The sequence below is a fragment of the Trachurus japonicus genome, chromosome 19 (genome assembly GCF_045865225.1).
Source record: "Trachurus japonicus isolate A0001 chromosome 19, Traja_1.0".
Classification (NCBI taxonomy): Eukaryota; Metazoa; Chordata; class Actinopteri; order Carangiformes; family Carangidae; genus Trachurus; species Trachurus japonicus.
Genome location: NC_140925.1, coordinates 19,148,531 through 19,170,370, shown reverse-complemented (window position 1 = coordinate 19,170,370; position 21,840 = coordinate 19,148,531). Strand labels below are relative to the sequence as shown.

The 21,840-nt window shown below is 41.4% G+C and overlaps 3 protein-coding genes across 6 annotated transcripts; 1 reads left to right on the top strand and 2 right to left on the bottom strand.

Annotated features, from left to right (window-relative positions):
* Window positions 1–326: 326 nt before the first annotated feature.
* Window positions 327–5,049, bottom strand: LOC146967829 (uncharacterized). 2 transcript variants are annotated; one of them, XM_085760877.1, is made up of 8 exons: window positions 4,914–5,049; window positions 4,492–4,622; window positions 3,897–3,974; window positions 2,841–2,891; window positions 2,673–2,723; window positions 2,530–2,580; window positions 2,258–2,287; window positions 327–1,685 (listed from the first exon to the last, which is right to left on the bottom strand). In XM_085760877.1, the coding sequence occupies exons 2-8, from the start codon at window positions 4,532–4,534 to the stop codon at window positions 937–939; spliced, it is 1,053 nt and encodes a 350-aa protein (XP_085617003.1). In that variant the 5' UTR covers window positions 4,535–4,622; window positions 4,914–5,049; the 3' UTR covers window positions 327–936. The 2 variants fall into 2 exon arrangements, with proteins under 2 accessions (XP_085617003.1, XP_085617004.1); XM_085760878.1 differs by lacking the exon at window positions 2,258–2,287 and having other exon boundaries at window positions 716–1,685.
* Window positions 5,050–5,254: 205 nt separating this feature from the next.
* Window positions 5,255–13,644, bottom strand: xrcc6 (X-ray repair cross complementing 6). Of its 2 annotated transcripts, none has more exons than XM_085760873.1 (13): window positions 13,587–13,644; window positions 12,278–12,355; window positions 11,906–12,018; window positions 11,380–11,521; window positions 9,957–10,208; window positions 9,225–9,411; window positions 8,913–9,099; window positions 8,642–8,810; window positions 6,997–7,158; window positions 6,763–6,892; window positions 6,246–6,346; window positions 6,035–6,151; window positions 5,255–5,941 (listed from the first exon to the last, which is right to left on the bottom strand). In XM_085760873.1, the coding sequence occupies exons 2-13, from the start codon at window positions 12,348–12,350 to the stop codon at window positions 5,745–5,747; spliced, it is 1,830 nt and encodes a 609-aa protein (XP_085616999.1). In that variant the 5' UTR covers window positions 12,351–12,355; window positions 13,587–13,644; the 3' UTR covers window positions 5,255–5,744. The 2 variants fall into 2 exon arrangements, with proteins under 2 accessions (XP_085616999.1, XP_085617000.1); XM_085760874.1 differs by having other exon boundaries at window positions 12,278–12,359; window positions 13,588–13,644.
* Window positions 13,645–13,784: 140 nt separating this feature from the next.
* LOC146967827 (desumoylating isopeptidase 1-like) lies at window positions 13,785–17,612 on the top strand. 2 transcript variants are annotated; one of them, XM_085760875.1, is made up of 6 exons: window positions 13,788–14,215; window positions 14,409–14,430; window positions 14,544–14,613; window positions 14,766–14,875; window positions 15,199–15,321; window positions 15,574–17,612. In XM_085760875.1, exons 1-6 carry the CDS (start codon window positions 14,128–14,130, stop codon window positions 15,653–15,655), a joined length of 495 nt encoding a protein of 164 aa, XP_085617001.1. In that variant the 5' UTR covers window positions 13,788–14,127; the 3' UTR covers window positions 15,656–17,612. The 2 variants fall into 2 exon arrangements, with proteins under 2 accessions (XP_085617002.1, XP_085617001.1); XM_085760876.1 differs by lacking the exon at window positions 14,409–14,430 and having other exon boundaries at window positions 13,785–14,235; window positions 14,542–14,613.
* Window positions 17,613–21,840: the final 4,228 nt, after the last annotated feature.

Genomic DNA, 21,840 nt, shown 5'->3' with positions numbered 1-21,840 from the left:
CTTCTCACTGTATTTTCTGCCTGCATTTCTATTTTAGGGTGAACATTTTCTCTCTTTTTTTAGGTTAGAGGTCAGACCTGGCAACAGAACAGCAGACCGGTGGTGGTTATGTTTTTCTTTTTCATTGCTTAAGTTTATGCATCATCATCACTGACTGGTGCTGTGTGTAAAAGTCCCTCTCTAACTGCGGATTCTCTTTCCTTGTGTCATTTTTGTTTCCAGTCATGAAGACCTGACCACCTACAAAATCCGTCATGTCTTCAAATATTTAAACTTCACTCACCGACAGTGTGTCTGTGAAATTAAAGTAATTAAAACACAGTGTAAGTGTTGAAGGTTTTCTCTGGCCACACACCTGTAACAGCTGTAATTAAATTTGAGCTCATTCATATTTAACTAATTGCTGTATTTTGGGTCTAAAAGCCATTTCAGAGGCTTCAGGATGAAGCACTGAGTGCATTTAGCAGAACGGGTGAACTCTCGTTGCAATGTGACTTTGGTTTATTTTTCTCTGATCATCTTTAAAGTTTGATACCTCTAGTAAATTATGGAAGAAAGAGGAGGGCTAAGCACCGGAGCAGAGTATGGAAACATGCAGGCACAGTCCCAGACAAAAGAATATACAGGCGCTGGGGAATTACAGCACATCGACGGAGGAAAATTAAGTTTGTGTGACCATGATATCAACCCAAAAGCATCTGCAGCATGTTGGAAACCTAAAGACCAGCAGCAGTAGTAAATTCATTTGGACAGTGGTAAACCAGCCAGACTGACAAAAATACCTCTGGCAGAAAATCACCCTCGCACTTAAAGTCAAAATTGCACGTTTAACACATGAATGAATCCTTCCTCCTTATTTTCTCACTGCCCCAGCAACCCTTTCACGCAGAAACACACACCAACAAAACCAACTCTCACTCTCTCTCCTCCTCTTATTTACATGTGGCCCAGTTTTCTAGCCAGTGCAGAGGCCATGTCGGTTAGCACCTCCTCCCTCATGCGGTCCTCCCTCCTCTGCAGCTCGTGGACTAAATGCCCCCTCAGCTCCTTCACCTCCATCACCCGCCCCGCCAGCTGCCTGCGCACCACGCTTCGTGCCTGCGGGGAGGAGTCCGGCCTGTTGTCCACCAGCTCAGGCCTCTGGCCGCACAGAGACACAGCTTTTCTCAGATCCCCCCTAGTGTCCGCATCCAGCAGCTGATCCACGGTCTGCCTTCGACCCAAGCGGTCTGCGTGGGTGAACACTGGGACGATGTGCCCCAAGATCTCGTCTCCAAACAGCTCCACCACGGCTTTGATTGCCTGGGTGGCGTCCTGGTCGACCCCCATGTTGGAGCCTGGAGCCCGGATCACCATGAGAACGGCATGTGGTCCAGGACTGACCAGCTGAAGGCTCCTCAAAGCCTCCCTGGCTCTTTTGTCGCTCCCCAGTGAGAACCCTAGAAGATCTGGGGTGTCGATCACCGTGACCTCTCCACCATCCACCACTGCTCTTCGCTGGGTGCTTTCCACCAGAGGACCGGCAGCTGCCCTCGTCTCAGAGCTGCCCAGCAAAGTGTCCGCCAGGGACGTCCGTCCTCCACCAGCAGGCCCAAGGAGGATCAGCCTCAGGCCTGGCTTCCTGGGACTGCTGCTGTCAGACAGGTGCAGTATTGTGGTTTCCTCTGCTCCATCCTTGAAAAACCCTACAGAGATGATGAAGGTTCTTTTTTCAGATAAACAATAAGACAGATTGTGATTATTAACTAGATCCATCTGGGCCTGACTCATGAATGGCTAAGACAAGATTGACTTTAATTCCTCATCATTGTCTTGTCATTCAGTGAGACTGGGTAAAATAATTGTTACATTGTGAATCTATATTCATAGAGTAACCTGAGATATATGAGGCATGACAAAGTCTGCTGCTCAAATCAAGCCAAGCCAAGCTAACAGAGGAGCTGAAGCCTCCAACATGTTCAACAGATGCTTGTTAATCCGAGGCCATGTTATTTTATTTATTTATTCAAATTATTGTTTAATAAGTGGTTTCATCTTGGATCAGATTGAGATCGTCGTATTGTTATTACTGGCCAGACTCCTTGGCTGCAGTCAGCTTCTCTGAGGTCAGAGCAGATGGATTCTCTGGTTACACTGTCTTCACTTTGACAGGGAACACAGACAAGAGAGAGACAGGAAGAAGAAGAAGAAGAAAAAGAAATGAAGTTGTTAAGTAGCTGCCGAAAATATAGCAAAAGAAAAAGTGAAGTGAACTGACCTGTGAAGGCTTTGAACTTGGAGAGACATGCTGATGAAGATGAGCAGATTAGAAGTCAGACGGTTTAACGTCTAATTATAGACCTGTAATTATTATGCAGATCTGTCTCTAATTTAGCCCTAGTCCCCTCTGTATAGATGCCTAAACTGCTCTCTGTTTGATTTTGTTGAGTCATTTCCCCTGACCACCCAAACTGTAAACTTCTCCTGATCTGTTTAAAAGTCAGTTTGCAGCACACAGTGAAGAGTAAACAACATGAAGGCGACACTCACCTTCGATAAACCGCCACACTCGAGACAGCCATTTAAACAGGCTCTGGAGTCCTGAGACATAAACAGAGAGGTCAGCGCACAGTAAATCTTCCCCAGACACACAGGTGAATGTTTTAGGTGGTGATGTTTGGTGTGTTTTATACCGCGGAGAGTTCCCACCAGGCGGCCCACCCAGCTCCAGAGAGCTGACAGACCTGTGGCAGAAGCAACAGCACATGTCATATCATACACAAACATTACAATCACACTTATTGTTCTTATTTCAATTATCTCACTGGTTTCAGTGACATACGGTCGTCAGTAAACCTCACCAGTTATAGAGCAGAAGAAACGGATCGGCCATCGGATCAGAGCCGGGAGCGCTGAGGAGAAAACAGTGTCATATTGTAATAATCATTAAATGATACAGATGATAAGAGTTTGCTGCGAACTGTCCTGATGGGACAGATTCTTAATAATTCAATAAACCACCAGCAAATCATAATTCAACCTCTCAAAACAACCTTACAAATAAAAAATAATGTGAATTTCACATGACCATTATTTACATACAGTAGGAAACCTCTTCTCTGTGAATTACAGGCTGTATTTAGGACACCAGGGTACTATTTAAATACATTTTGTGGTTCTTCTGTGCATCTATTAATAATTCATACAATAATTTCACAACTGTTTTGGTGAAGGATTTTTCTTCTGCTGAGAAAAACAAAACTGGATTTCAAACAGACAACTTCTATTCATTTGAAAGGTGATTCTGGTGTTATTCTGAGCTTTTATCTTTTATATCATATCAGGTTCAACAACAATTTCTGTCTATCCCATTATTTCTCTGGCACTCAACCCCATTTGTCCATTTGTTCCCATTGAATATTTAATTCTTCAGTTGAGGCAAATGCTTCACAAACACAACAAAATTGCATTTGCTGTTCTAGCTGCTGATTATTACATGCAAACTTCCTCTGATCATCAACCCAGCGGTTATTTTTTACACTTAGAGAGGCCACACCATGCTTCATTGTTGGTTCTGTCTTTTGATGGAATTCACTGACTACGTGAAAAATATGAGATGTAACATGATAAACATTTGTGATACAAAAAAAATGGGTGTGTTTTTGTTTTGTAAATGAATGTGGAAATATCTGTAGAGGCCATGACAGGGCTGGTTTGTCACTTGGTCAACCTCTATCAATAAAATCTATAACTGGGGAGGTTCGTCGGTCCTCACAAACACAATTGCAACAGATAAACGAAGTTTCCACAGTCATTATCTCTGTGGGGGACAGGTCAATCAAAAAAGAGAACCAATAGTTTCTACTTCTATTTTCTACTTTAATTCATGTGAGCGTGTCTGTTGCTGAGTGACTGACTCTGTGAGAATCTGTAGAGGAGATACCCCACCACGGAGAACGCTCCCATCTGGACGGGGTTGCTGCCCAGCCACCAGCCTGAACAGAGAGGGGAGGAAAGCATGACATTAGTATTTCAGTGTTATTCGCAGCTTATCGTGGGGTTTACCTTTCACCCAAATGTGAAATGCAGAATCAAATACTTTAAATCCCAGGACAGCCCTATTGTTGAATGCATGGCTTTGTGTCTGCGAGCTGGAGCCATAACACTTTGAGTTCAACATGGAAATGTAAAGGTCGACATCTAAATGCATCATAAAACGTTTTTGAATATCGTTACAAATGCTGCATTTTTTCCTCACTCTTTCAGAACATAGAGCTAACAAACCTATTTGCTTGTTTTTATTTTGAAAAACTAAGCAGGAAGTAATACATGTTGCTGTACAACTGATGAACTGGACAATGTAAACATTAAGAAACATAGACACAATATTACAATCTGAATTAAAACTAATATATTAGATCTAACTTTAAAATACAGACACAGAACAGAAGTTAAAGGAACATCTGACACCGTTAAAGGTACTCTTGATGACTTTTTAAAACTCCACCTCACCTGAAGCATTGTCATAGTCGTCCTTTTCACACTGACACTCCATTTAATACGCAGTTGGCGGACTCACAGCCAGATTCAAGGTGGCGAGAAGAGGCAACAGTACTTCTGCTCAGAACTTTCACAATAAAAGCCTAAAGTTCAAAGTAACAACAGCGTTAACATGTTTTGCAACATTTATACCACTGTACAAAGTACACAGAAACCAAGGAATAAAAATCATGATAAAATGCTATTACAGCAAACAAGAAGTTGCAAGATACTTTTGTGCCACAGCCAATAAACGTCAATGAAATCTGCCAATTTTATGTTTTCACAACACAGCAAAGTTTTAAGAAACTGAAAGTAAAAACAAGAGAAAAGTTTTATAGTTCTACATTATAACAGAACAATGTTGTTTAAAGGTTTATTTCAAGCTGTATTACCTGGTGTGTCCCGATAAACCTTCCCCAGGATTTACACCTACTTTCAGTCTGCCAGAACCTGACGTAGCTCACGTGTCAACACAGTGTGATCCCTTCTTCCTGATATGGTGCAGCAGTGTGCCTGCGCAGGCCTGCCCTCAGCTGCAACACTGCTTGTTTTTATTGTGCCATGTGATGACACAACGCAGTGAAAAGGTCCAGGTATGCTGATTACGCTGTGGTCTTATTTTGAAAGGACACACCTTTTTCCATACTTCAAGAAAAACTGGAAATATCGCTTCAGATACACAAGACACCAAGTCATGAAGTTATTGAAATGAGACAAACCTGATTATTAGGGATACAAAAGTTTTTTGTTTTATTAACACAAATGCAAGTGTCATCATGACTCCTTTATGACCATGGAAATATTACAGTGTATTCTGATGCACATAAAACAGTTTTTAATGGTGCAACTCACATCATCGATCAGACTGAAATCTGATTCTGAATTCTGAATCTTCTTTCAACATTCAAACGTTAGTTATGAGACTGAAACATGAAGACATTAATACAGGCATGAAATCATATTACCTTTCAAAATGTGATGAAGCAGCAGCTTTAAAAGGAAACTTCTTTGTTACACAGTGGCACGTTTGTCAAAATCCACTGGTCAAATGTAAGGCCCACTACCTGCCTTTAAAGTAGATGACACATTTTTCAAGAACCTGGTTTGTGTGCTCAGGGCATTTCTTCATCTGTAATCAAACTGCAGCGTACGCACTGATCTGGGACCGGTTAGCCTGCTCGTGAAGGTGAACTGATAACTGAAAACTGATATGTAGTTCATCTTCAGCCCAACTGGGCAACTAGAGCATCGATCAGCTCCTGCTTCTTGGTCCCAGTGACCCGGATCCCAAAGTGCTTACAGGCCTCCTTCAGGACCGGCACAGTGAGTTTAGCCAAGGTGCCGTTCTTCACATGGGCCTTGAGCTCATCTTCTGGCACCTCCACTTTAGGCTTCTTCTCAGCTCCGCCCCCTGCGTCTGCTATAATAAACAAATAGATGGAAAATTGCAGGATTGTAGCAAAAGACTGAAATATGATTTGATTTGATTTCAGTGAGGACCTTTCGCTCTGACCTGTTTTGCGTTTGGGAGCTGGTTTGCTGTTTGGGTTGTAGTCAGCAGGGTAGACCAGATCCTTAAAGTCTTGGATCAAAGGGCCCAAACGTTGGTCAATCTGTTCGACCTTTGGCACTGAGGCCGAGCAGGAGGGAGACAAAACAGAGAAAGAGTGAGATTAAGAAAATAAGCAGTGGTTATATGAGCCACAAGAAGAACAGCATCTTACTGATGAGGTCCTCGGTCTCCTCTGGAGCCATCATGTCCAGCGCCAAGGCCTCCAGGTTCCTGTAGTGCTGCTGGATGACCGGGTTCTCAAAAGCATCATTCCTGCATGACATTACAAAGAACCAAGAGAGGCAGAAGTCAATTTAACTGCCTTATTATGAACAGGGATAACACTTGTTATTATCACAGGGATGTTATAATTAGCCTACTTTTGTCTTTAAAGGGGACCTATTATGCTTTTCCAGCTTTTCAGACTTATAAATAGGTTGAAAGTGTTGGATACTTGCTTTAGAGGATGCAGAAGTGCCATATCATGGGGTGGGCACTGAGCGTTTGAGAGTGAAGCCAGAAAGGGCCAGAATGGAGGAGTACACAGACGGCTTGAATGCAATAAGAGTTTTTTATTGATCAAAACTTTTAATAGTGCCACACTGGGGTCCAATATCGCGTTAAAAGCCCCTGAAATGAGCATAATAGGTCCTCTCTTTTGGGATCAAATGGTGAATATATGCAGCTACCTGTATTTGAAGCGCAGTTTAGTGGCTATCTGCTTCATCATGTCCACCTGTGTTTGTGAGGCAACTGGACACTGAGGAGTGTCCAGAGTCCGTATGTCGTCAGCGTACGGCAGGAAGATGACGTTGAAGCCTGACACAGGAGAGAGATGACGAGTTGTCATTGCAGAATGAGCTGCTGTTCTTCAATGACAACTCGGGAACCTGGGAATCTCTGGCTTATTTAAATCGTGTCACCTGGTGGTGTGATCTGTATTTTCCCCTCGTCGACCTCCTCTTTCTGAGGCACCAGGGCAACAAAGCGCGGCGGGTAGTTTCGGCGGGAGATGCAGCGGCACAGAGCGAACACGTTCCTCTCACTACACTTGGTCATCAACGCAGAGAACAGACACGCGCTGCCTGAGGAGGAAAAAACACAAAACACATCACAAATCAAACACTGGGCCAACACTGTGGAGCAAATCTGATCACTCAGACCAGTACAATGCATTAATCAAGATATCACTACTTTATCAACCTCTAGAAAACATGAGCACAGATACAAGGATTGATCAACAAGAGCCTGTTCTGAAGTCAGTGACACAGTATCAACGTAGTAATGAATGCACATAAACACACACTCTGATACAAACACAGCTCCATCTGTGTTGTTTATTGTGTATAGATGCCCCACTGATAACGAAATGAAGTGCAGGAAATAAGACAGACAGAACACATTGGTTTCTTAGCCTGCTTGCTTCTCAGGGTTGAGAATAAAACTTTCAACTCTAATTACATTTTCCCCAGGGGAGTTGGAGAAAACAGGACACACGGAGAACGAGTGAGCAGGCGTTCTCCAAAAACAGCTGGCTCTCTATGCCTCCTCTGCTCCGACAGAGATCTGTTTCCTCTACTTATGGCAGTCCTCCAAGGTGTAAGCACACCTGGCTTTCTAAAGGGAATGGGAGGGAGATGATGGCATTCATAACATGCCATAAAACAGTCAAAGTACATACTGTAAAAGTGCCACCATCTTGAATAATTTGCAGCCATTTCCCTCCGCCATTTAACTTGTAAAAGTGGATAAAATAGTGGATGATATAAAAAATATATATATAAATGATATGAAAATGATATAGGATTCATGTAGGAAATAGTACAGATTTTTAAGTGAATCATTCATTTCAGGCAGTTATATCCGAGGTTATCTGGCTCCTCCGCAAAATGACAAAAACCTTCACTGTTAAAACCTCAGCAGCTCTTCAACATCATAAAATGGAAACATCATCACAGAATCTTAAAGCAGATATCAGTGGAATGTTTTTGTTAATATAAGTCCTAAATAGTCCTATTTTCCATCAGCAATCACTTACATGAAGTATTTCAGCCTAAACACGAGTCTCTCCGTCACTCTGCTCTGCTGTAACCCGAGGAGAAAATTTTCCTTGTGGGATACAAGTGTTATCCAATGAGGAGAGAGAACGGCATGAAGGGCTGTGTGTGCAGCCAAGGGATGCGCGTGAATGTGGTGACGTAGCACGAGGACCAATTGATGCCTGACAAGGGCGGGGGCTGCTAACTCATGGTGCGTTCAAGGAAACTCGTACTTTGTGTTTTTCCTTCCTGTGAAGTCATACCAGTTCGATCTGGTACGAGTTCACGGGTCGGAAGTTACGAGTGGCCGTTATAGGGAACTTTCACAGACAACAGGACGGTAAAAACACGAGCTACGGGTTACCTGGAACGCTACCAAGTCGTAGTTGTGACTTGAAGCTGTAACTTACGGTTTCAAAAGCCTGCCTTGAACACAGCATTAGCCGAAACGGCCGTGCCACTGATATCTGCTTTAACTGTTGTTTTCTTATTTCTTGCTGTGAATCACATACAGACGGGCACACAGCACCTTTAACTTCGTCCTCCTCAGGATAGAGGAAGACAGACGGCCGGATGTGGTGGTGCAGTTTCAACTTCTCCATGGGTTTAAATCCGATGAGCACCAGTCCAGGATCATCAAACTTCTTGACAGCATCCACCTCATCCCTCTCCATCACTATCTTCTTTTTACCATAAATCTGCAGCCGACACACACAGGTCAAGAGCACAAAAAAAATTACTGAAATGTACAGTAAAGTGATGACTGAACTAAACCAGTCATATATTCCGTCTGGTCTGACCTGGGCTTTCTTTATCCCACTGGGCAGCAGCAGACTGCCGGTCTGGGTGTGGAAGGTGCGGGTTTTGCTGCGGACTGGCTCGTTGGTTTCCCTGTAGAGTCTGATAGATCCAGGTTTTCGGGCCATCACGGCAGTTGCATAAATTCCCACAGCTACGTTCACGCCCTCACCCAAACACAGGTTCAACCTAAAGATCACAGGACAGGAGGGGCGTTGTGAGGAAGAGGATGGAGGAGGACTCCATATTAAAGCAGAAAGGAGGAAGGAAACAGATACAGAAACAGGAAAGGTAAGTGAGTCGGTTCTCTCTACCTGGCCATGGCTCTCTTCTTCTGCTCCTTGGCCCGCACCCTCTTCTGGAGATCCTCCAGTTTGTCGCAAGGCTCCACTTGCAAACCCAGATCGCTCTCATCCTCGGGTGGACTTACAACGTCACGAAAGAAGAGAGAGACATCGAAGCCGCCAGGTTTCATCAGGTGCATCAAATCGATGACAACGCCTAAGAGACGGGGGATGAGACGGGTGAAGTCAAACATGAGCTGAACATGGCATTACATTTATAGTGTTATGTTTTTTAAAGGAATACTTCACCCAAAATCGATAATTCACCAATTTTCTACTCACCGTCATGCCAAGGAAGGGTTTGGAGAACTTTTGGAGTTATCAAAACGCTTTTGGAGTTCCATGGGGGGTCCAGCTGGCAACGGATTTTCATATAATGGCACAACTTGGCTCAGTACGGACACTTGGGTCTGTACTGACCCAAATGTCATTCATGTGGTGGCTTCAGGACACTTGGGTCAGTATGGAGGTATTTGGATGTTTCATAGTGTGTGTTTTGGACGATTCAAAAGTGAGCACAATTCGCCGACATTATATGAAAATCTGTTGCCAGCCGGACCCCTCCCCTGGAACTCCAAAAGCATTTTGATAACTCTGAAAGTTCTCCAAAACCTTCCTTGGCATGATGGTGAGTAGAAAATTGGTGAATTATCAATTTTGGGTGAAGTATCCCTTTAAGTGTGAAATATGAGTCAGACCCACCTGTCTCTTTGAGGTCACCGGCCTTGGTGCGAGCCTGTCGGTCCTTGGTGCTGTTGCTGTCATGTGGCACGTCCCTGCAGGTGAAGATCATGAGCCTCTTGTGCGAGAGGCGGAGCTTGATGTCGCTGTACAGGTTGGCGCAGCACCACAGAGCATCACCCAGCGACGTCTCTCCACTGCCCATGGTCTGTGCTGCAAGCTGAGCGCCCTTTTCGCCCCGCAAAGCGTCGATGTCCTGCACTCGCTTTGCCCCTGTGGAAAATAAAAAACAGACAAGATGTAAACTGGAAGTGGAGCAGTTCATGAAAAAGAAATCAATCCTGTTGGGTTCTCTCGTCTCGGTTTGAGGCATGTGTGCATTTTTCAGTTCACGGCAAACGGAAAACAACCTCATGGTAGTAACCTAGAGAAGTGTTTTCTATTTAGCCACTGTAGGGTTAATGTAATAAAAACCAAAACTTTACCAAAAACCTGTTCATCCTGCAGAAACATGAACATGTGGAATGGGATATATATATTTTTTTACAATGTTTTAAATAGTTCACACACTGACCTGAAAACTGTCTGACAGCTCAACAGTTGGTGTTGTTTTAATTGGATAAACTAAAGACACTGCTCTTTGCTTTAGATATTTTTTGGTTATGTACATTAATCTTATCCCCCTTTGTTTTCTTTTCAATTTTACAAATCAACCAAATAATTGATAATATGAATAATAGTAACTGTATTTATTAAGGCAAAGCAAAACCAGGGCAGAAATAATGTTAATGGGATAGTTCAACATTTTGGCAAATTGGCCCATTGCCATAATCCCTATAGTTTTAGGAGTAGGTTCGTTACCTTTAATTGTCAGTGCAAGCTGTTTTTAGAACGGCGGAGCAGAGCCGTGAGCTGCTCAGAGCTACGCTACGGAGGCTAATGGACTGGTTTCCCTCATCAAACACACAATCCAACAACTCCAAACGCACTTGTGGACAAGTTATGACCTGCACATTCACCACGCTATGAGATAATAACGCAACGTTACGTTGTTTTCAAGGTAAATTCATGCAAAACCGCTGATGTGCGTTCCTGTCGAGGACAGTTTTTCGGCAAGCAGTCTCTGCATTTACCTCAAGAACAACTCCGTGGCTCTGCTCCGCTGTTCTAAAATAGCTTGCACCGACAATTAAAGGTAACAAACCTACTCCTAAAACTATAGGGATTATGGCAATGGGCCAATTTGCCAAAAATGTTGAACTATCCCTTTAAGTTAAAGAGCTAAGACATACAAAATACTTCAGTGTAAGGATAACTATATGACCACAGGATCTAAGGCTGTGAGCTCCCACACTGTGGTAAATTATGTGGTTCGTCATCTTTTTTTTCTGGTCAGTAGTAAATCCTATGGTGTGATTATAAATTGACAGATGTAGTTTCTTACCGGGTTCGTCGAGGTCGTGATACACGTAGACATGCTTGAATGAGTCCCTGGGGTTTTTGCTCTTCTCTGTGCCGTAGAAAACAAGAGCCACCAGGTCCCTGTGACTACTGATGATCTTACTGGCGTACACACTGCGCACAACCTTTGTGGACAGAACACACATAATTATTATTCTGAGATAAATGAGAGAGCATATTTGAGAGCAAAAAGTAGTGGTACTCATATTATACATTTATTATTGGGGTGATTTGAGCTAAAAGGAATGAAACCTTTCACCAAATCCACTGTCTCGATACATACATAATGCCCGAACTCATTTCAGCAAACTTCTTGCGCTTTCTGAACATGTTGGAATTTGGATAATGACCTAACTCAGTGTCCAAACATTTCCACATGTTTGGAAATTTCCAAACATTTCCACTTGTTTGGAAAGTGAGTCACTGCACGAGGATTACTGGTGCACAAAAAAAGTGATGACAGACAAACAAAGACAAACCAAAAGAGACAGATAAATTAGCCGTCTCACCTGCATGGTCATGTCAAAGTTGGACGGCTGTCCATCTTCTCCTTTGATGAACATTTCCTTGGAGGCGTCAACCAAGAACACCAAACTGTCTCGTCCTGTGATTTTGTAATCTCCTAAAAGAAGACAGAGAGCCTGGTGTGTTTTGGAATAATTTAACCTCTCACCCATTAGATTACAAGATAATAAGTGAAATGTAAAGCACTTATGTAAATTATAAAGTGTGATCAAGTCACAATTTTCACATATAGTGACATGCAGAATGAAATAATATGATACAGAGGAATAATGGCCAAATCAGAGAGATGGAGACAGCTGAGCTGATCCTGCATCATTTGCACTTCAGATTAGGTAATAAAGTGGTTTTGATCAAACCTCCAGATTGCTCTCCTTCCTCCTGCTCTTCCTCATCATCCTCATTTCGGTAGAAGGCGTTCCACTCTGCCATTAGGGCTGCCGCAACAGGAAACATAAAATTAGCTTGAATACGGTTGAGTTTTATATGTTAACTATTTAGCACAGCATTTAGACTGGACACAAACAATATCATTTGACATATGGGATTTATTCAACCATATACTCTATGTGCCTTAGTACATTTCCCTGTATGTGCCTTAGTACATATATAGTATAGTATAGTATATAATATTACACACACACACGGAAATGTACTAAGGAACATACAGGGAAATGTACTAAGGCACCTTGTGTACAAAGTACAGTATGAACAAAGACACAGTTAAATCATCAAAGGGTCAATATATACTAAACCACGACTAAATAAATATGCTACAAATGGATCTACACCTGATGCAGGACCATAACACTTTCCCTGGTTTGTTGGATAAGAACACATAAATTAAATTGAAAATATCTATCCAATGCAAACATCATAGGATCTTCAGCAATGCTAATTTGCCTAAACCGTCCCTAGGAAGGTTTTTGTGGTAAAAGGGGGTAAACTGAATGCAGCGAGGCTTAGTGAAATACAGTACACATGTAGTAGTAACAAAGCTACATCAGAAATGAGCCCAGGTTTGTTGCTGCTCAACCAGGATTTGGTGGCTCTCCTAAAAGTGATTTGCAACAACTTTCAAGCCAGAGATGTTTTGCATCCAGCAGCTCTGGTGGATCTGCAGCAGTTCTGCAGTCTCTGCATGGCTTTGCATAAAGGCTGGAGTTCCGGTTCATTCAAATATAAAAACACACTGTGTCAGGATCCAGCACTTTGCCATGCAACATCAGGTTTTTATTTGCAGTATTATACACCAGTAAGTTGCTGAGTTAAAACACGTGCAATATTTTGTATATCACCAGTGTTGCACAGACTGTGGTAGTGATTTATGTGCACCATCAAAACTTAAAAACAGAAGTTACCAAATATAAGTGGAGCTCATGTACTGAAATAACAATAACTATTAAGGACAAAGCCAATCGAAAACATTACCTTTGATCAGTTATTATTGATTATTATTATTTAATTAAACTGTGGTTTCAACTTTAACCAGGCAAACGGGACGTTAGCTAGCATATTAGCTAGTAGTTAGCCACTGCAAGTTTCATTGGATTTGAGGTCCCGTGGTAAACACCTGTATCTTTCTAATGGTCCATGTGAACTATTTGGCCCTCACACGTTTTATAAAAACCATAAACAGACCCACCGCAGCGGCCAACAATAACTTACCGTGCTCTGCTTTAGCTGCACACAAGTCCGGACTAGTTTAGTTTCAATGACTGGCGCGTAATGCAGGGTGAGCGAGCACGTCGACGTCACGTACAGCGAGATCTCGTCGTCCATTGGGCGCTCAGCTGTCAATCAAAGACCCTGACCAATCCTAGTGCATGATCCTAGTGCAGTAGGCGGGATGTTGTCGGGCAAAGAGGCTCGTCCCCGGGATGAAGGGTCCTCTCCACGCGACGATTAGATCCGTCCGTGTTATTGTTTACAGTCGGACAGTGACACAGCATCGCTGTCACAGGTCGGACACCCCGAGACACTGCTGGGAGATTTTCTTTTAAATTATTTTATGTATTATAATTATTTATTTAACTTTAAATCGTCCGTGGCTTATATTTGTGTTCGTTTCAGTGCAGCGATAGACTTTTTAAACTAAAGTTTTGTATGCTAGCTACCGGTAAGCTAGCTAGCCAGCCAGTTGTAGATTGATGTGACTCAGCTAAACTTCAGTCAGTTCAAGTTGTCACTTTGAGGAAATCCCTCAGTCATGGAGCAGACTGGTTCTTTCCCGGTGAAGCTGTACGTTTACGACCTGTCCAGAGGCATGGCCCGCCAGCTCAGCCATGTCATGTTAGGTGAGTTTCTGACGAGATACCTGTTGGTTTGCTGCCTGAAAGCCGCGGTGAGTGCACCTTGGCCCGCGACACAAGCCAGGAGAGAGCGAGGCTGAGGCTCAGGCCTGTTCAGTCTGTTTGGTGTCAACTTCACAAGATGCTTTTATACATTAGTATGGATTCTCACTTGAATGTGTTTATCTTTTCTTCTCAGGGAAACATCTTGATGGGATATGGTGAGTGCATATCATGGCCATGTTGTTTACAACTATTCTCACTGTAGGTTTTGTCAACTGTGGTTTGTTACCTTTGCTTGGTTTTAAAGGAAAAACGTGTCTTTGTGTTACAGGCACACTGCTATTGTGGTTCATGGGAGGGAGTACTTCTTTGGTGGAGAAGGCATCAGCAGTTGTCCACCTGTAAGGCACTCAGCACCGTCTTTTCTCATATAAACTACATTAATTAAGCCTCTACCGTTGGTGACTTTTGTTGCTGTACATGAAAAGAGGATTGAGAAAGGTTGAGAACTTTTTTCTACAACAAGGCATTGTTTGTGCGTGTTATGTTTTAGTGTGGGACTGCCTTGGGCCAGCCTGACTCCATTGTGGACCTGGGCTTCACTGAGGTTCCTACAGAGATCTACTCGGACTATCTGGCTTCCCTGGCAGAGTCCTCATACAGGTAAGTCTCAGGCTAACCTGACGCTTTTAACGCAAATTTGAGGGCCATCCTGGAAATCAGACATCAAATCTTCAAATTACAAAATGCAAAAATCTACTTTGCTACAGATTATTTTCATGCAGGAATGGAAGTGAAATGACAAAAGAAGAAAAAACTAAATGCATTGTGAGCCTCACGTTTATTGGTTCTCCCCACTATCTTTCTGTCAGAGTGCCTATCTTGTCTTTACCAGCTACTCACCCGCCCTTCTTCACCTTATATGGCCTCCCTGTATTTTCTGTGTTCACATCTCTGTCTCTCCTCTTCCTTCTCTTGGTGCACAGCGGTGACAAGTACAACCTGTTTGAGTACAACTGCAACTGCTTCAGCAACGAGGTGGCTCAGTTCCTAACAGGCAAAAAGATCCCGTCGTACATTACAGACCTTCCATCAGAAATACTAAACACGTGAGTCTGCTCAAATGCCATAAAGCTGTTACATCACTTGCTTACATCACCAGAGCTTTTCTCATGGTCCACTCTTCATATGCTCATGCTACATACTACTTATCTTGAATTTCTAGTTTATGATTGAGGTCTTATTATTGCTTAATCCATTTATTTTTTCTCCGCTTTCCATTTCATACCTCACATATCGTAACCTAGCATTAGCTTTTAAAGTTCAGTGTAACTATACGCTGTGCTGTTTTTCCTCTTCAGGCCATTTGGCCAGGCTCTCCGTCCTATTCTGGATTCCATGGTGGTAAATCCTGGAGGCAACAACATAACTGGACAGCGGTAGACAGGGCTGTGTATGTAAAAGAAGATATTGGTTGGGGGTGGGACTTTCACCACCAGCCACCAGTCAGACCTCATCTGTGTCCGTGACTGACAGCTTGATCTCTGCTGACAGCCACATTTCCATCTAACCAGCTATCCCTTTGATGCTCCTTTCTGTTCAGTTTCAGTCTTGTTTCTATACGTTCTACATATCTGAAGTGTGATGGGGACCAGGGGACCACAAAGAATAGATTTCTGCTGTTGGTGCGTTAAATCAGATGCAGCCATCATTTTAGGAGTTCTTAACTTAAAACCACTTCCCCTTGTTTGACCTAATTATGCAACATATTTTTTTAAAAAATTGTTATTTAAGCTGAATTCATTTATTGCTGTGCTGATACTCTTTCTAAACACATACAGTACACCCCCACCTTCACTAAGGTGCTTCATCATGGCAGTCTTTCAGGAAGTGCGTTAGAATTGGTTAACCAGTTGGTGAATTGATATGTGTAGATATGGTCAGACCGAACTGTTAACATGTTAGAAAGGACTGCCTGAGTTATTAAAACGTCGTATCCTGGGTATAAACTGAACTCCTATAGATTATAACCAGCTCTTACCTCACTACCACTATACCAGCAAAGCCTGACTAATGCTATCATACCTTAGCCTTACCAAGCATCGACCGTGTCCTTCATCCTCTCTGTCGCCATGACAGCTGATGAAGTGTAGTTTAATGCCTCTACACGATGCTACATTTTCCCATCATACAACCTCATTGTGGTCAATCACTATAGCTATTTAATTTTTTGTTCACTGTCCATGTGTTTCTGTTTATTGCAGTTTCACAATTCTCCTGATGTTTGGGCAACATTATGCTCCAGTCTGTATTTTAATGGGTGTTAATGGGTCTTACCACATCTCCAAGGGTTTGTAATCTTTTAAGTTTGTTACTTTAATACCTCAAACTGAGACCATAATGGTAAACAATGTGCCAGGAAGGGGGTAAATTCAGTAGTTCAAGATTAATTAGCAAAAATATTCCACAGGGCTGCAATGTTAAGATATGTCTCCTGAATCTTCCCCTTTGGTATCAGACTAGTACCAAAAACTTGTCTCTCTTTATTTGTAATGGCCAAATTGTCTTGCATAGAGACATACAAGACCAAAAGTACAACCACCTCTGCAGAGTTAATGCAGAAGCAATGAGCTAAGAGTCACTTGAATGTAACTTTAATGTGTTAATACTTGTTATTTCCTGTTTGGATTTTTTTCTTTTTTCCTGTGGGTATTATTATAATGGGACTGCACGTCAAAGGACAAAGCCGGAGCAACTTAAAAGGAAGGAAACTTTCTCTTAATAAAATATATTTTCAGCTGCTTTACCTTGGAGGATTTAGGTTTATAAAGGTGAACTATTACATATCCAACAGTTACGTCTGATTATATTATATACAGCAGTTTCTTACCTCCATTATGCATTGGCCAGTTATCTCTCCATACGGAAGACCATGTGTTTGATGCCATCCAGTTTTGATCTTCATTTCAGGACAAAACCTTTTGTGAGTTACACTCCTGAGTTTCCTTGGAATTATTTATTCTTATTTTAATATCCAGTGCCTAATGATATTATACTTACCATACTTGATCATGTTTAAAGGGGGTCTGCAGGTGCAAGTATTAATGTAATTTTGCAAATACATGCACAAAGCCTCTATAGTGACTATTAATAATCATTGTACAAGGTTTAACATTTTTTTTTAGCACTTAAGTGAACCTGGTGGTAAAATAACCATTACAGAACCAAACCTGTCGTATAAACCTGCAGAGAGAAATGAATTTAGAATGTAACACAATATTTACAAACATTGTCTTTTTGTTATTAAAAAGTAAAAGTACTTATGGAGACCTTGCACTGGTCAAATGTGTGACATTTGAAACTTGTCTCAACTTGTGACATTAAAATATCTTTATTCTGTTTCCTGTCTAACAGTTCAGTATATGAAATGACTGCAGTGATGTTTTATGTTAAATTACATGAGTTTTTTTGTCGGATTAGGAGTGGTCTGCCTTAACAGTGGGTAAAAGAGATGTCAGGATATCAAACATAAGTTCTTTGACTTAATGTAGTTTCAAAAACAGCCACAAGGCGGCACTAGAGGTTCATTACAGCAGTTGCATATAGTTCACATGGATATCACAGAGCATCAAGGCATCTCATTAATCTTTAATTTCTAGTGAGTTAGTGGTTACTGGGACATGCTAAATTGTAAGTGATTCAAATCCCAGCTGGGAAAATAATACAGTTATGTAGCTGAGAGCTGAGGCATTTACTATACCTGTCTGAGAAATTAACATTTGTGCCCCAATGGATTTCCTCCCTGTGAATTATTGTTGTTGCTTTTAGCTTAATTTCTATCAAACTTCATTTGATTTATTACAAACACAGAGTTGGCAAAAGTTCTCCCAAAATGATAATCTGTGAGCCATATTGACTAATTATAATTTCTTGGTGGGAGTGATTTGATCTAACAAATAACAGCTGACTGCTGTCAAGTTGTCATTTACATTGTCGCTACAGGGAGTTTTGTTGAGTATCCAGCCGACCCAGTCTGGTGCCAGCTGCTTGTTGGAGTGAGTCGCCCAAAAACAATCCAGAGATCCTGTTTGATGCAAACATGAGTCAAAACAAAACCTTGTATTCATTTTACAATCTTTAATATTTCATCTTCAAAAGTGGCATCAGTTACTAAACAATCCTCTGTAAAGAACATCTTGAGAACATGTTGGGTATAAAGTAGTTGTAGTAATAATAAGTACACGTACATACAGTATATACACATTTTTGCTACATACTGTATATCACACCAAAACACTTTTTGGCTATCATATTTGTATTTTGTACATCATCATAGTTCCATCCTTTAAATTGTCTGCTGCTTCTTCACATACTGCAAAAATACTCTGAGACAACATCCTTCATCTGGCCAAAGTAACATGAACTCCCTCCTTTCACTTGGTGCAAAGAAATCATTTAAATGCCGTTTAAACAGTGACAGGCCAAAATCCCTCCCTAGCATGTAACACCACAATCTCCTCTAACGATTCACAGGAAATCAAACGCACACTTGCGCAACGCCCCATTTACTACTCCTGTGTAATCTCACTATAGAAACATTATCAGTGGTTTTGACAACCTGTCTGCTCTACGTTTGCTTTGTCCTACGCTACAGTTAATGTGTGTCACTGTACTTTTCCACAAATGAGAGAACTCACTGCAAAGATGTGACATCCAGTACAATAGGCCTACTTTCACCTCCTCTATTGCACATTAGAAAATTGCACAAACTCAGCTAATATAGATCTCTCTAAGTGTTGTGTTTCCATGTTACTGAAAATCAACATGAAATAAAATCCTCTGTTTAAAATCTGACATCAACTGCAGTTATAATAAATACTCTTAAAATGACTTGGTTCATACAGCCCTTATTTAAAACAAAAATATATAGTTAAGTCCATTAAATAAGCATATTTACACAATATTCATACATAAAGCAGAACATATGATTTTCAGATGATGTTTGCACTGCATAAAACTTAAAAATCACATGTTCCCAAATGGATAGAATCAAAATGTACACAAGACGTCAAACATTTATCTTAAGTAGATGAAAAAAGTGGCTTATTTCTGCTACAAAGAACTGAGGGACCGATTCTTCAAGTGGAGAGAAGACGTGATGTCATACCAAGAAAAACATTGGAAGCACTTGTTCATGGCAAAAGAACTATACCTCTATTGCTTATAAAAAACAAAGTCTGTGACCATAAACCAGCAGATTGTAACGTTTTTAACTCACAACACGTCAAGCGTTAAGAAGACCCGGCCCAGGATCCTTTGCTGCATCGGTAATGAGAATAAGTGAGTGAACTTTTGCATCAAATTATGATTAGGGAATGAAAGACGGAGAAGAAAATGTGTTTTGCTGATGGAGAGACAGACAGTGTTTGGCAGCATCACAGTGCTCTCAGTGTCATTTATTAACACACTGTCTACCAGAACTGATCCTAACGCCCAATAGATAATTAAAGCATGTTTGTTTGTGTGTGTGTGTGTTAGGGAATGAGGATAAGGGCCTCCGCCTGCAGCAAGAGTCCCATGAGACGTCAGCCATCAAGATCTTATGTTTACCACACAGTTTGTGGTGTACGATGTGTGACTTGGAAGAGACCAAATATGTCACAGTTGTGTATCTGGGTGATGAGCTTATCTCTGTGGATGGTGCGTCTCGGGGTGTGATCACGCCTTCACCATTGCTTGGTTTGGACCCATGATGATTTAGATTTTGTTGCATTGTTTTTCATATTTTATTTGTCTATGTCCAAGCTGCTTGATTACAGTAGGAATACAGCTAATGAATACCACATCAGTTGACACATTGCTTATGTTTCTATTATTGTCTTATTGTCAAATCTCAGAATTTCCAAACTGTGCAGTTAGTTGGTGCAACCTAACGGGATTGTTCCTGTAAACAATTCAAAATACTTGATGTGAATATGTCTGCTAAGTTCATGACAACTCTCAAACAGAATGGACTACTATATATTAGCCTATGTACTAGTCAAAGATGTTTTTACCCACTGAGGTATTGCATCCTTATGCAACTGACCGTACTGTACTCTTCAGTTTGGGTGCATTTCCAGTTTTCCCACAGAAAATGGGATCCACAGCCAAAGCAGTTAAGCAGGTATCAGGCTAGGAAGGGTTTTAAGTCTTTATGTGTTGCAGCTATAAAGATCTTATGTCCTTTATCAAGCTTAACTTCTTAGATACCGACCACTTTAGTGATTGAGGATTTAAATCATTGTATTAATCTTACTTGAATGTCTTAAATTTAAAATATAAATCCATTATGGAGACTTCGTCAAAGCCTAAACTGTCTTCAGTGATTTCACCAGGGTGGAATTAGATCATTTAAAATATCATAAGCTTTAAATAACTTTTTTAACCCTTCAATTATCAACAATTCAATGACATAAATTGATCAAATGAAAGGTTAAGTGTTTACAGGTCACTTTTAGTGATGAACCCACAGAGACTTTTTTTTGGTTTTGCAGCAATCATATCTACTGTTTTGATCTAGTCTCACAGTTTTCAACCTTATAGTTTGCACTTGCCCAGGACCAGAGGGCCAACAGGTTAAGTTAGTGACCAGATAGTGAACTCAGTGGAGCCAGGTGGATATTTCCCTCAGGAGAAGAGACCAAACCACAGCTGTGGTGCTTGGACTATTATTCATCACCTGGCCAGAAACATGACTCCAAATGAATATTACAGTGTGTGCTCTGCAGTTGCACATGTGCATAGGAATACTGCAGTCCATAAAGCAAACATTTAAATTGTTATTGAGTTGTTTTGGTGGGCAGTGGGCACTTTAAAAGTGGCCCTGTGCACAGGAACACATCGCTCTGCCAGTCTGCCAGCGTTCCCAATTGGTTCTCCTAACTGAGTGCACGACTCAGCATCTAGTGCATGTAATGTACTGAATGTATGACCTACCACACACAACATCAAACTGCAGCTCAAATGGTAGTTCACTAAATGTTGAATCCAACTTTTCCTCTGATAAATCATCACGTTTTGATCTTTGAAAAGCATTTTTGATGTGTTACTAGGTTTGATTCAGTAAAACAAAGTCTTTTTATGTTTTTTTATGTGTTGTAGTAAAAAAGAGACATGTCATTTTGCTGACGTCTCACTGTGTTTGATGCTGGTTATATTAGATATTAGAGGTGGTCTTGGAGTACAGATGCTCTATTATATGTTTCTTCATCACTGTGTTTCACCTTAGTGTTTTCTCTTGAGTCTTAACTTATTATCTGCTACAAAACAACTTCACAATCTGACCAAATGAAAAGTACCATCATAAAATCCTCTCAAATGTTTCAGCACAAACATTATTACACAACTTTATGGAAGCATTTCTGGACCCGTGCAAATCACTGTAACCAGTCCGCTGCATTGTGCAGTTCCTGAGGGTGTGTCGGACCTAAACCATCACCAACCGAATACAGTGTGGAAGCGTTGCATTAACTGTTGCTGGTTCATACAGTAGCAGCAGCCACGGCTCTAAACAGTGTTCTTTACTGTCCAGTGTTCAGAGACAAAAACGAGAAGTGTTTAATGCTTCAGGTCTGAAAATGCCTCGG

Excerpts from the sequence above, each read along its gene's own strand:
- LOC146967829 (XM_085760877.1), bottom strand. The coding sequence starts at position 4,534 with ATGGAGTGTCAGTGTGAAAAGGACGACTATGACAATGCTTCAG. Across the intron at positions 2,581-2,672 it reads CCTGGTGGGAACTCTCCGCG|GACTCCAGAGCCTGTTTAAA; the intron begins GTATAAAACACA and ends TTTATGTCTCAG. Across the intron at positions 2,288-2,529 it reads AGTGTGGCGGTTTATCGAAG|CATGTCTCTCCAAGTTCAAA; the intron begins GTGAGTGTCGCC and ends CATCTTCATCAG.
- xrcc6 (XM_085760873.1), bottom strand. The coding sequence starts at position 12,350 with ATGGCAGAGTGGAACGCCTTCTACCGAAATGAGGATGATGAGGAAGAG. Across the intron at positions 10,209-11,379 it reads TCACGACCTCGACGAACCCG|GGGCAAAGCGAGTGCAGGAC; the intron begins GTAAGAAACTAC and ends TATTTTCCACAG. Across the intron at positions 8,811-8,912 it reads GTGGGATAAAGAAAGCCCAG|ATTTATGGTAAAAAGAAGAT; the intron begins GTCAGACCAGAC and ends TGTCGGCTGCAG.
- LOC146967827 (XM_085760876.1), top strand. The coding sequence starts at position 14,128 with ATGGAGCAGACTGGTTCTTTCCCGGTGAAGCTGTACGTTTACGACCTG. Across the intron at positions 14,236-14,541 it reads GTGAGTTTCTGACGAGATAC|AGGCACACTGCTATTGTGGT; the intron begins CTGTTGGTTTGC and ends TCTTTGTGTTAC. Across the intron at positions 15,322-15,573 it reads CCATCAGAAATACTAAACAC|GCCATTTGGCCAGGCTCTCC; the intron begins GTGAGTCTGCTC and ends TTTCCTCTTCAG.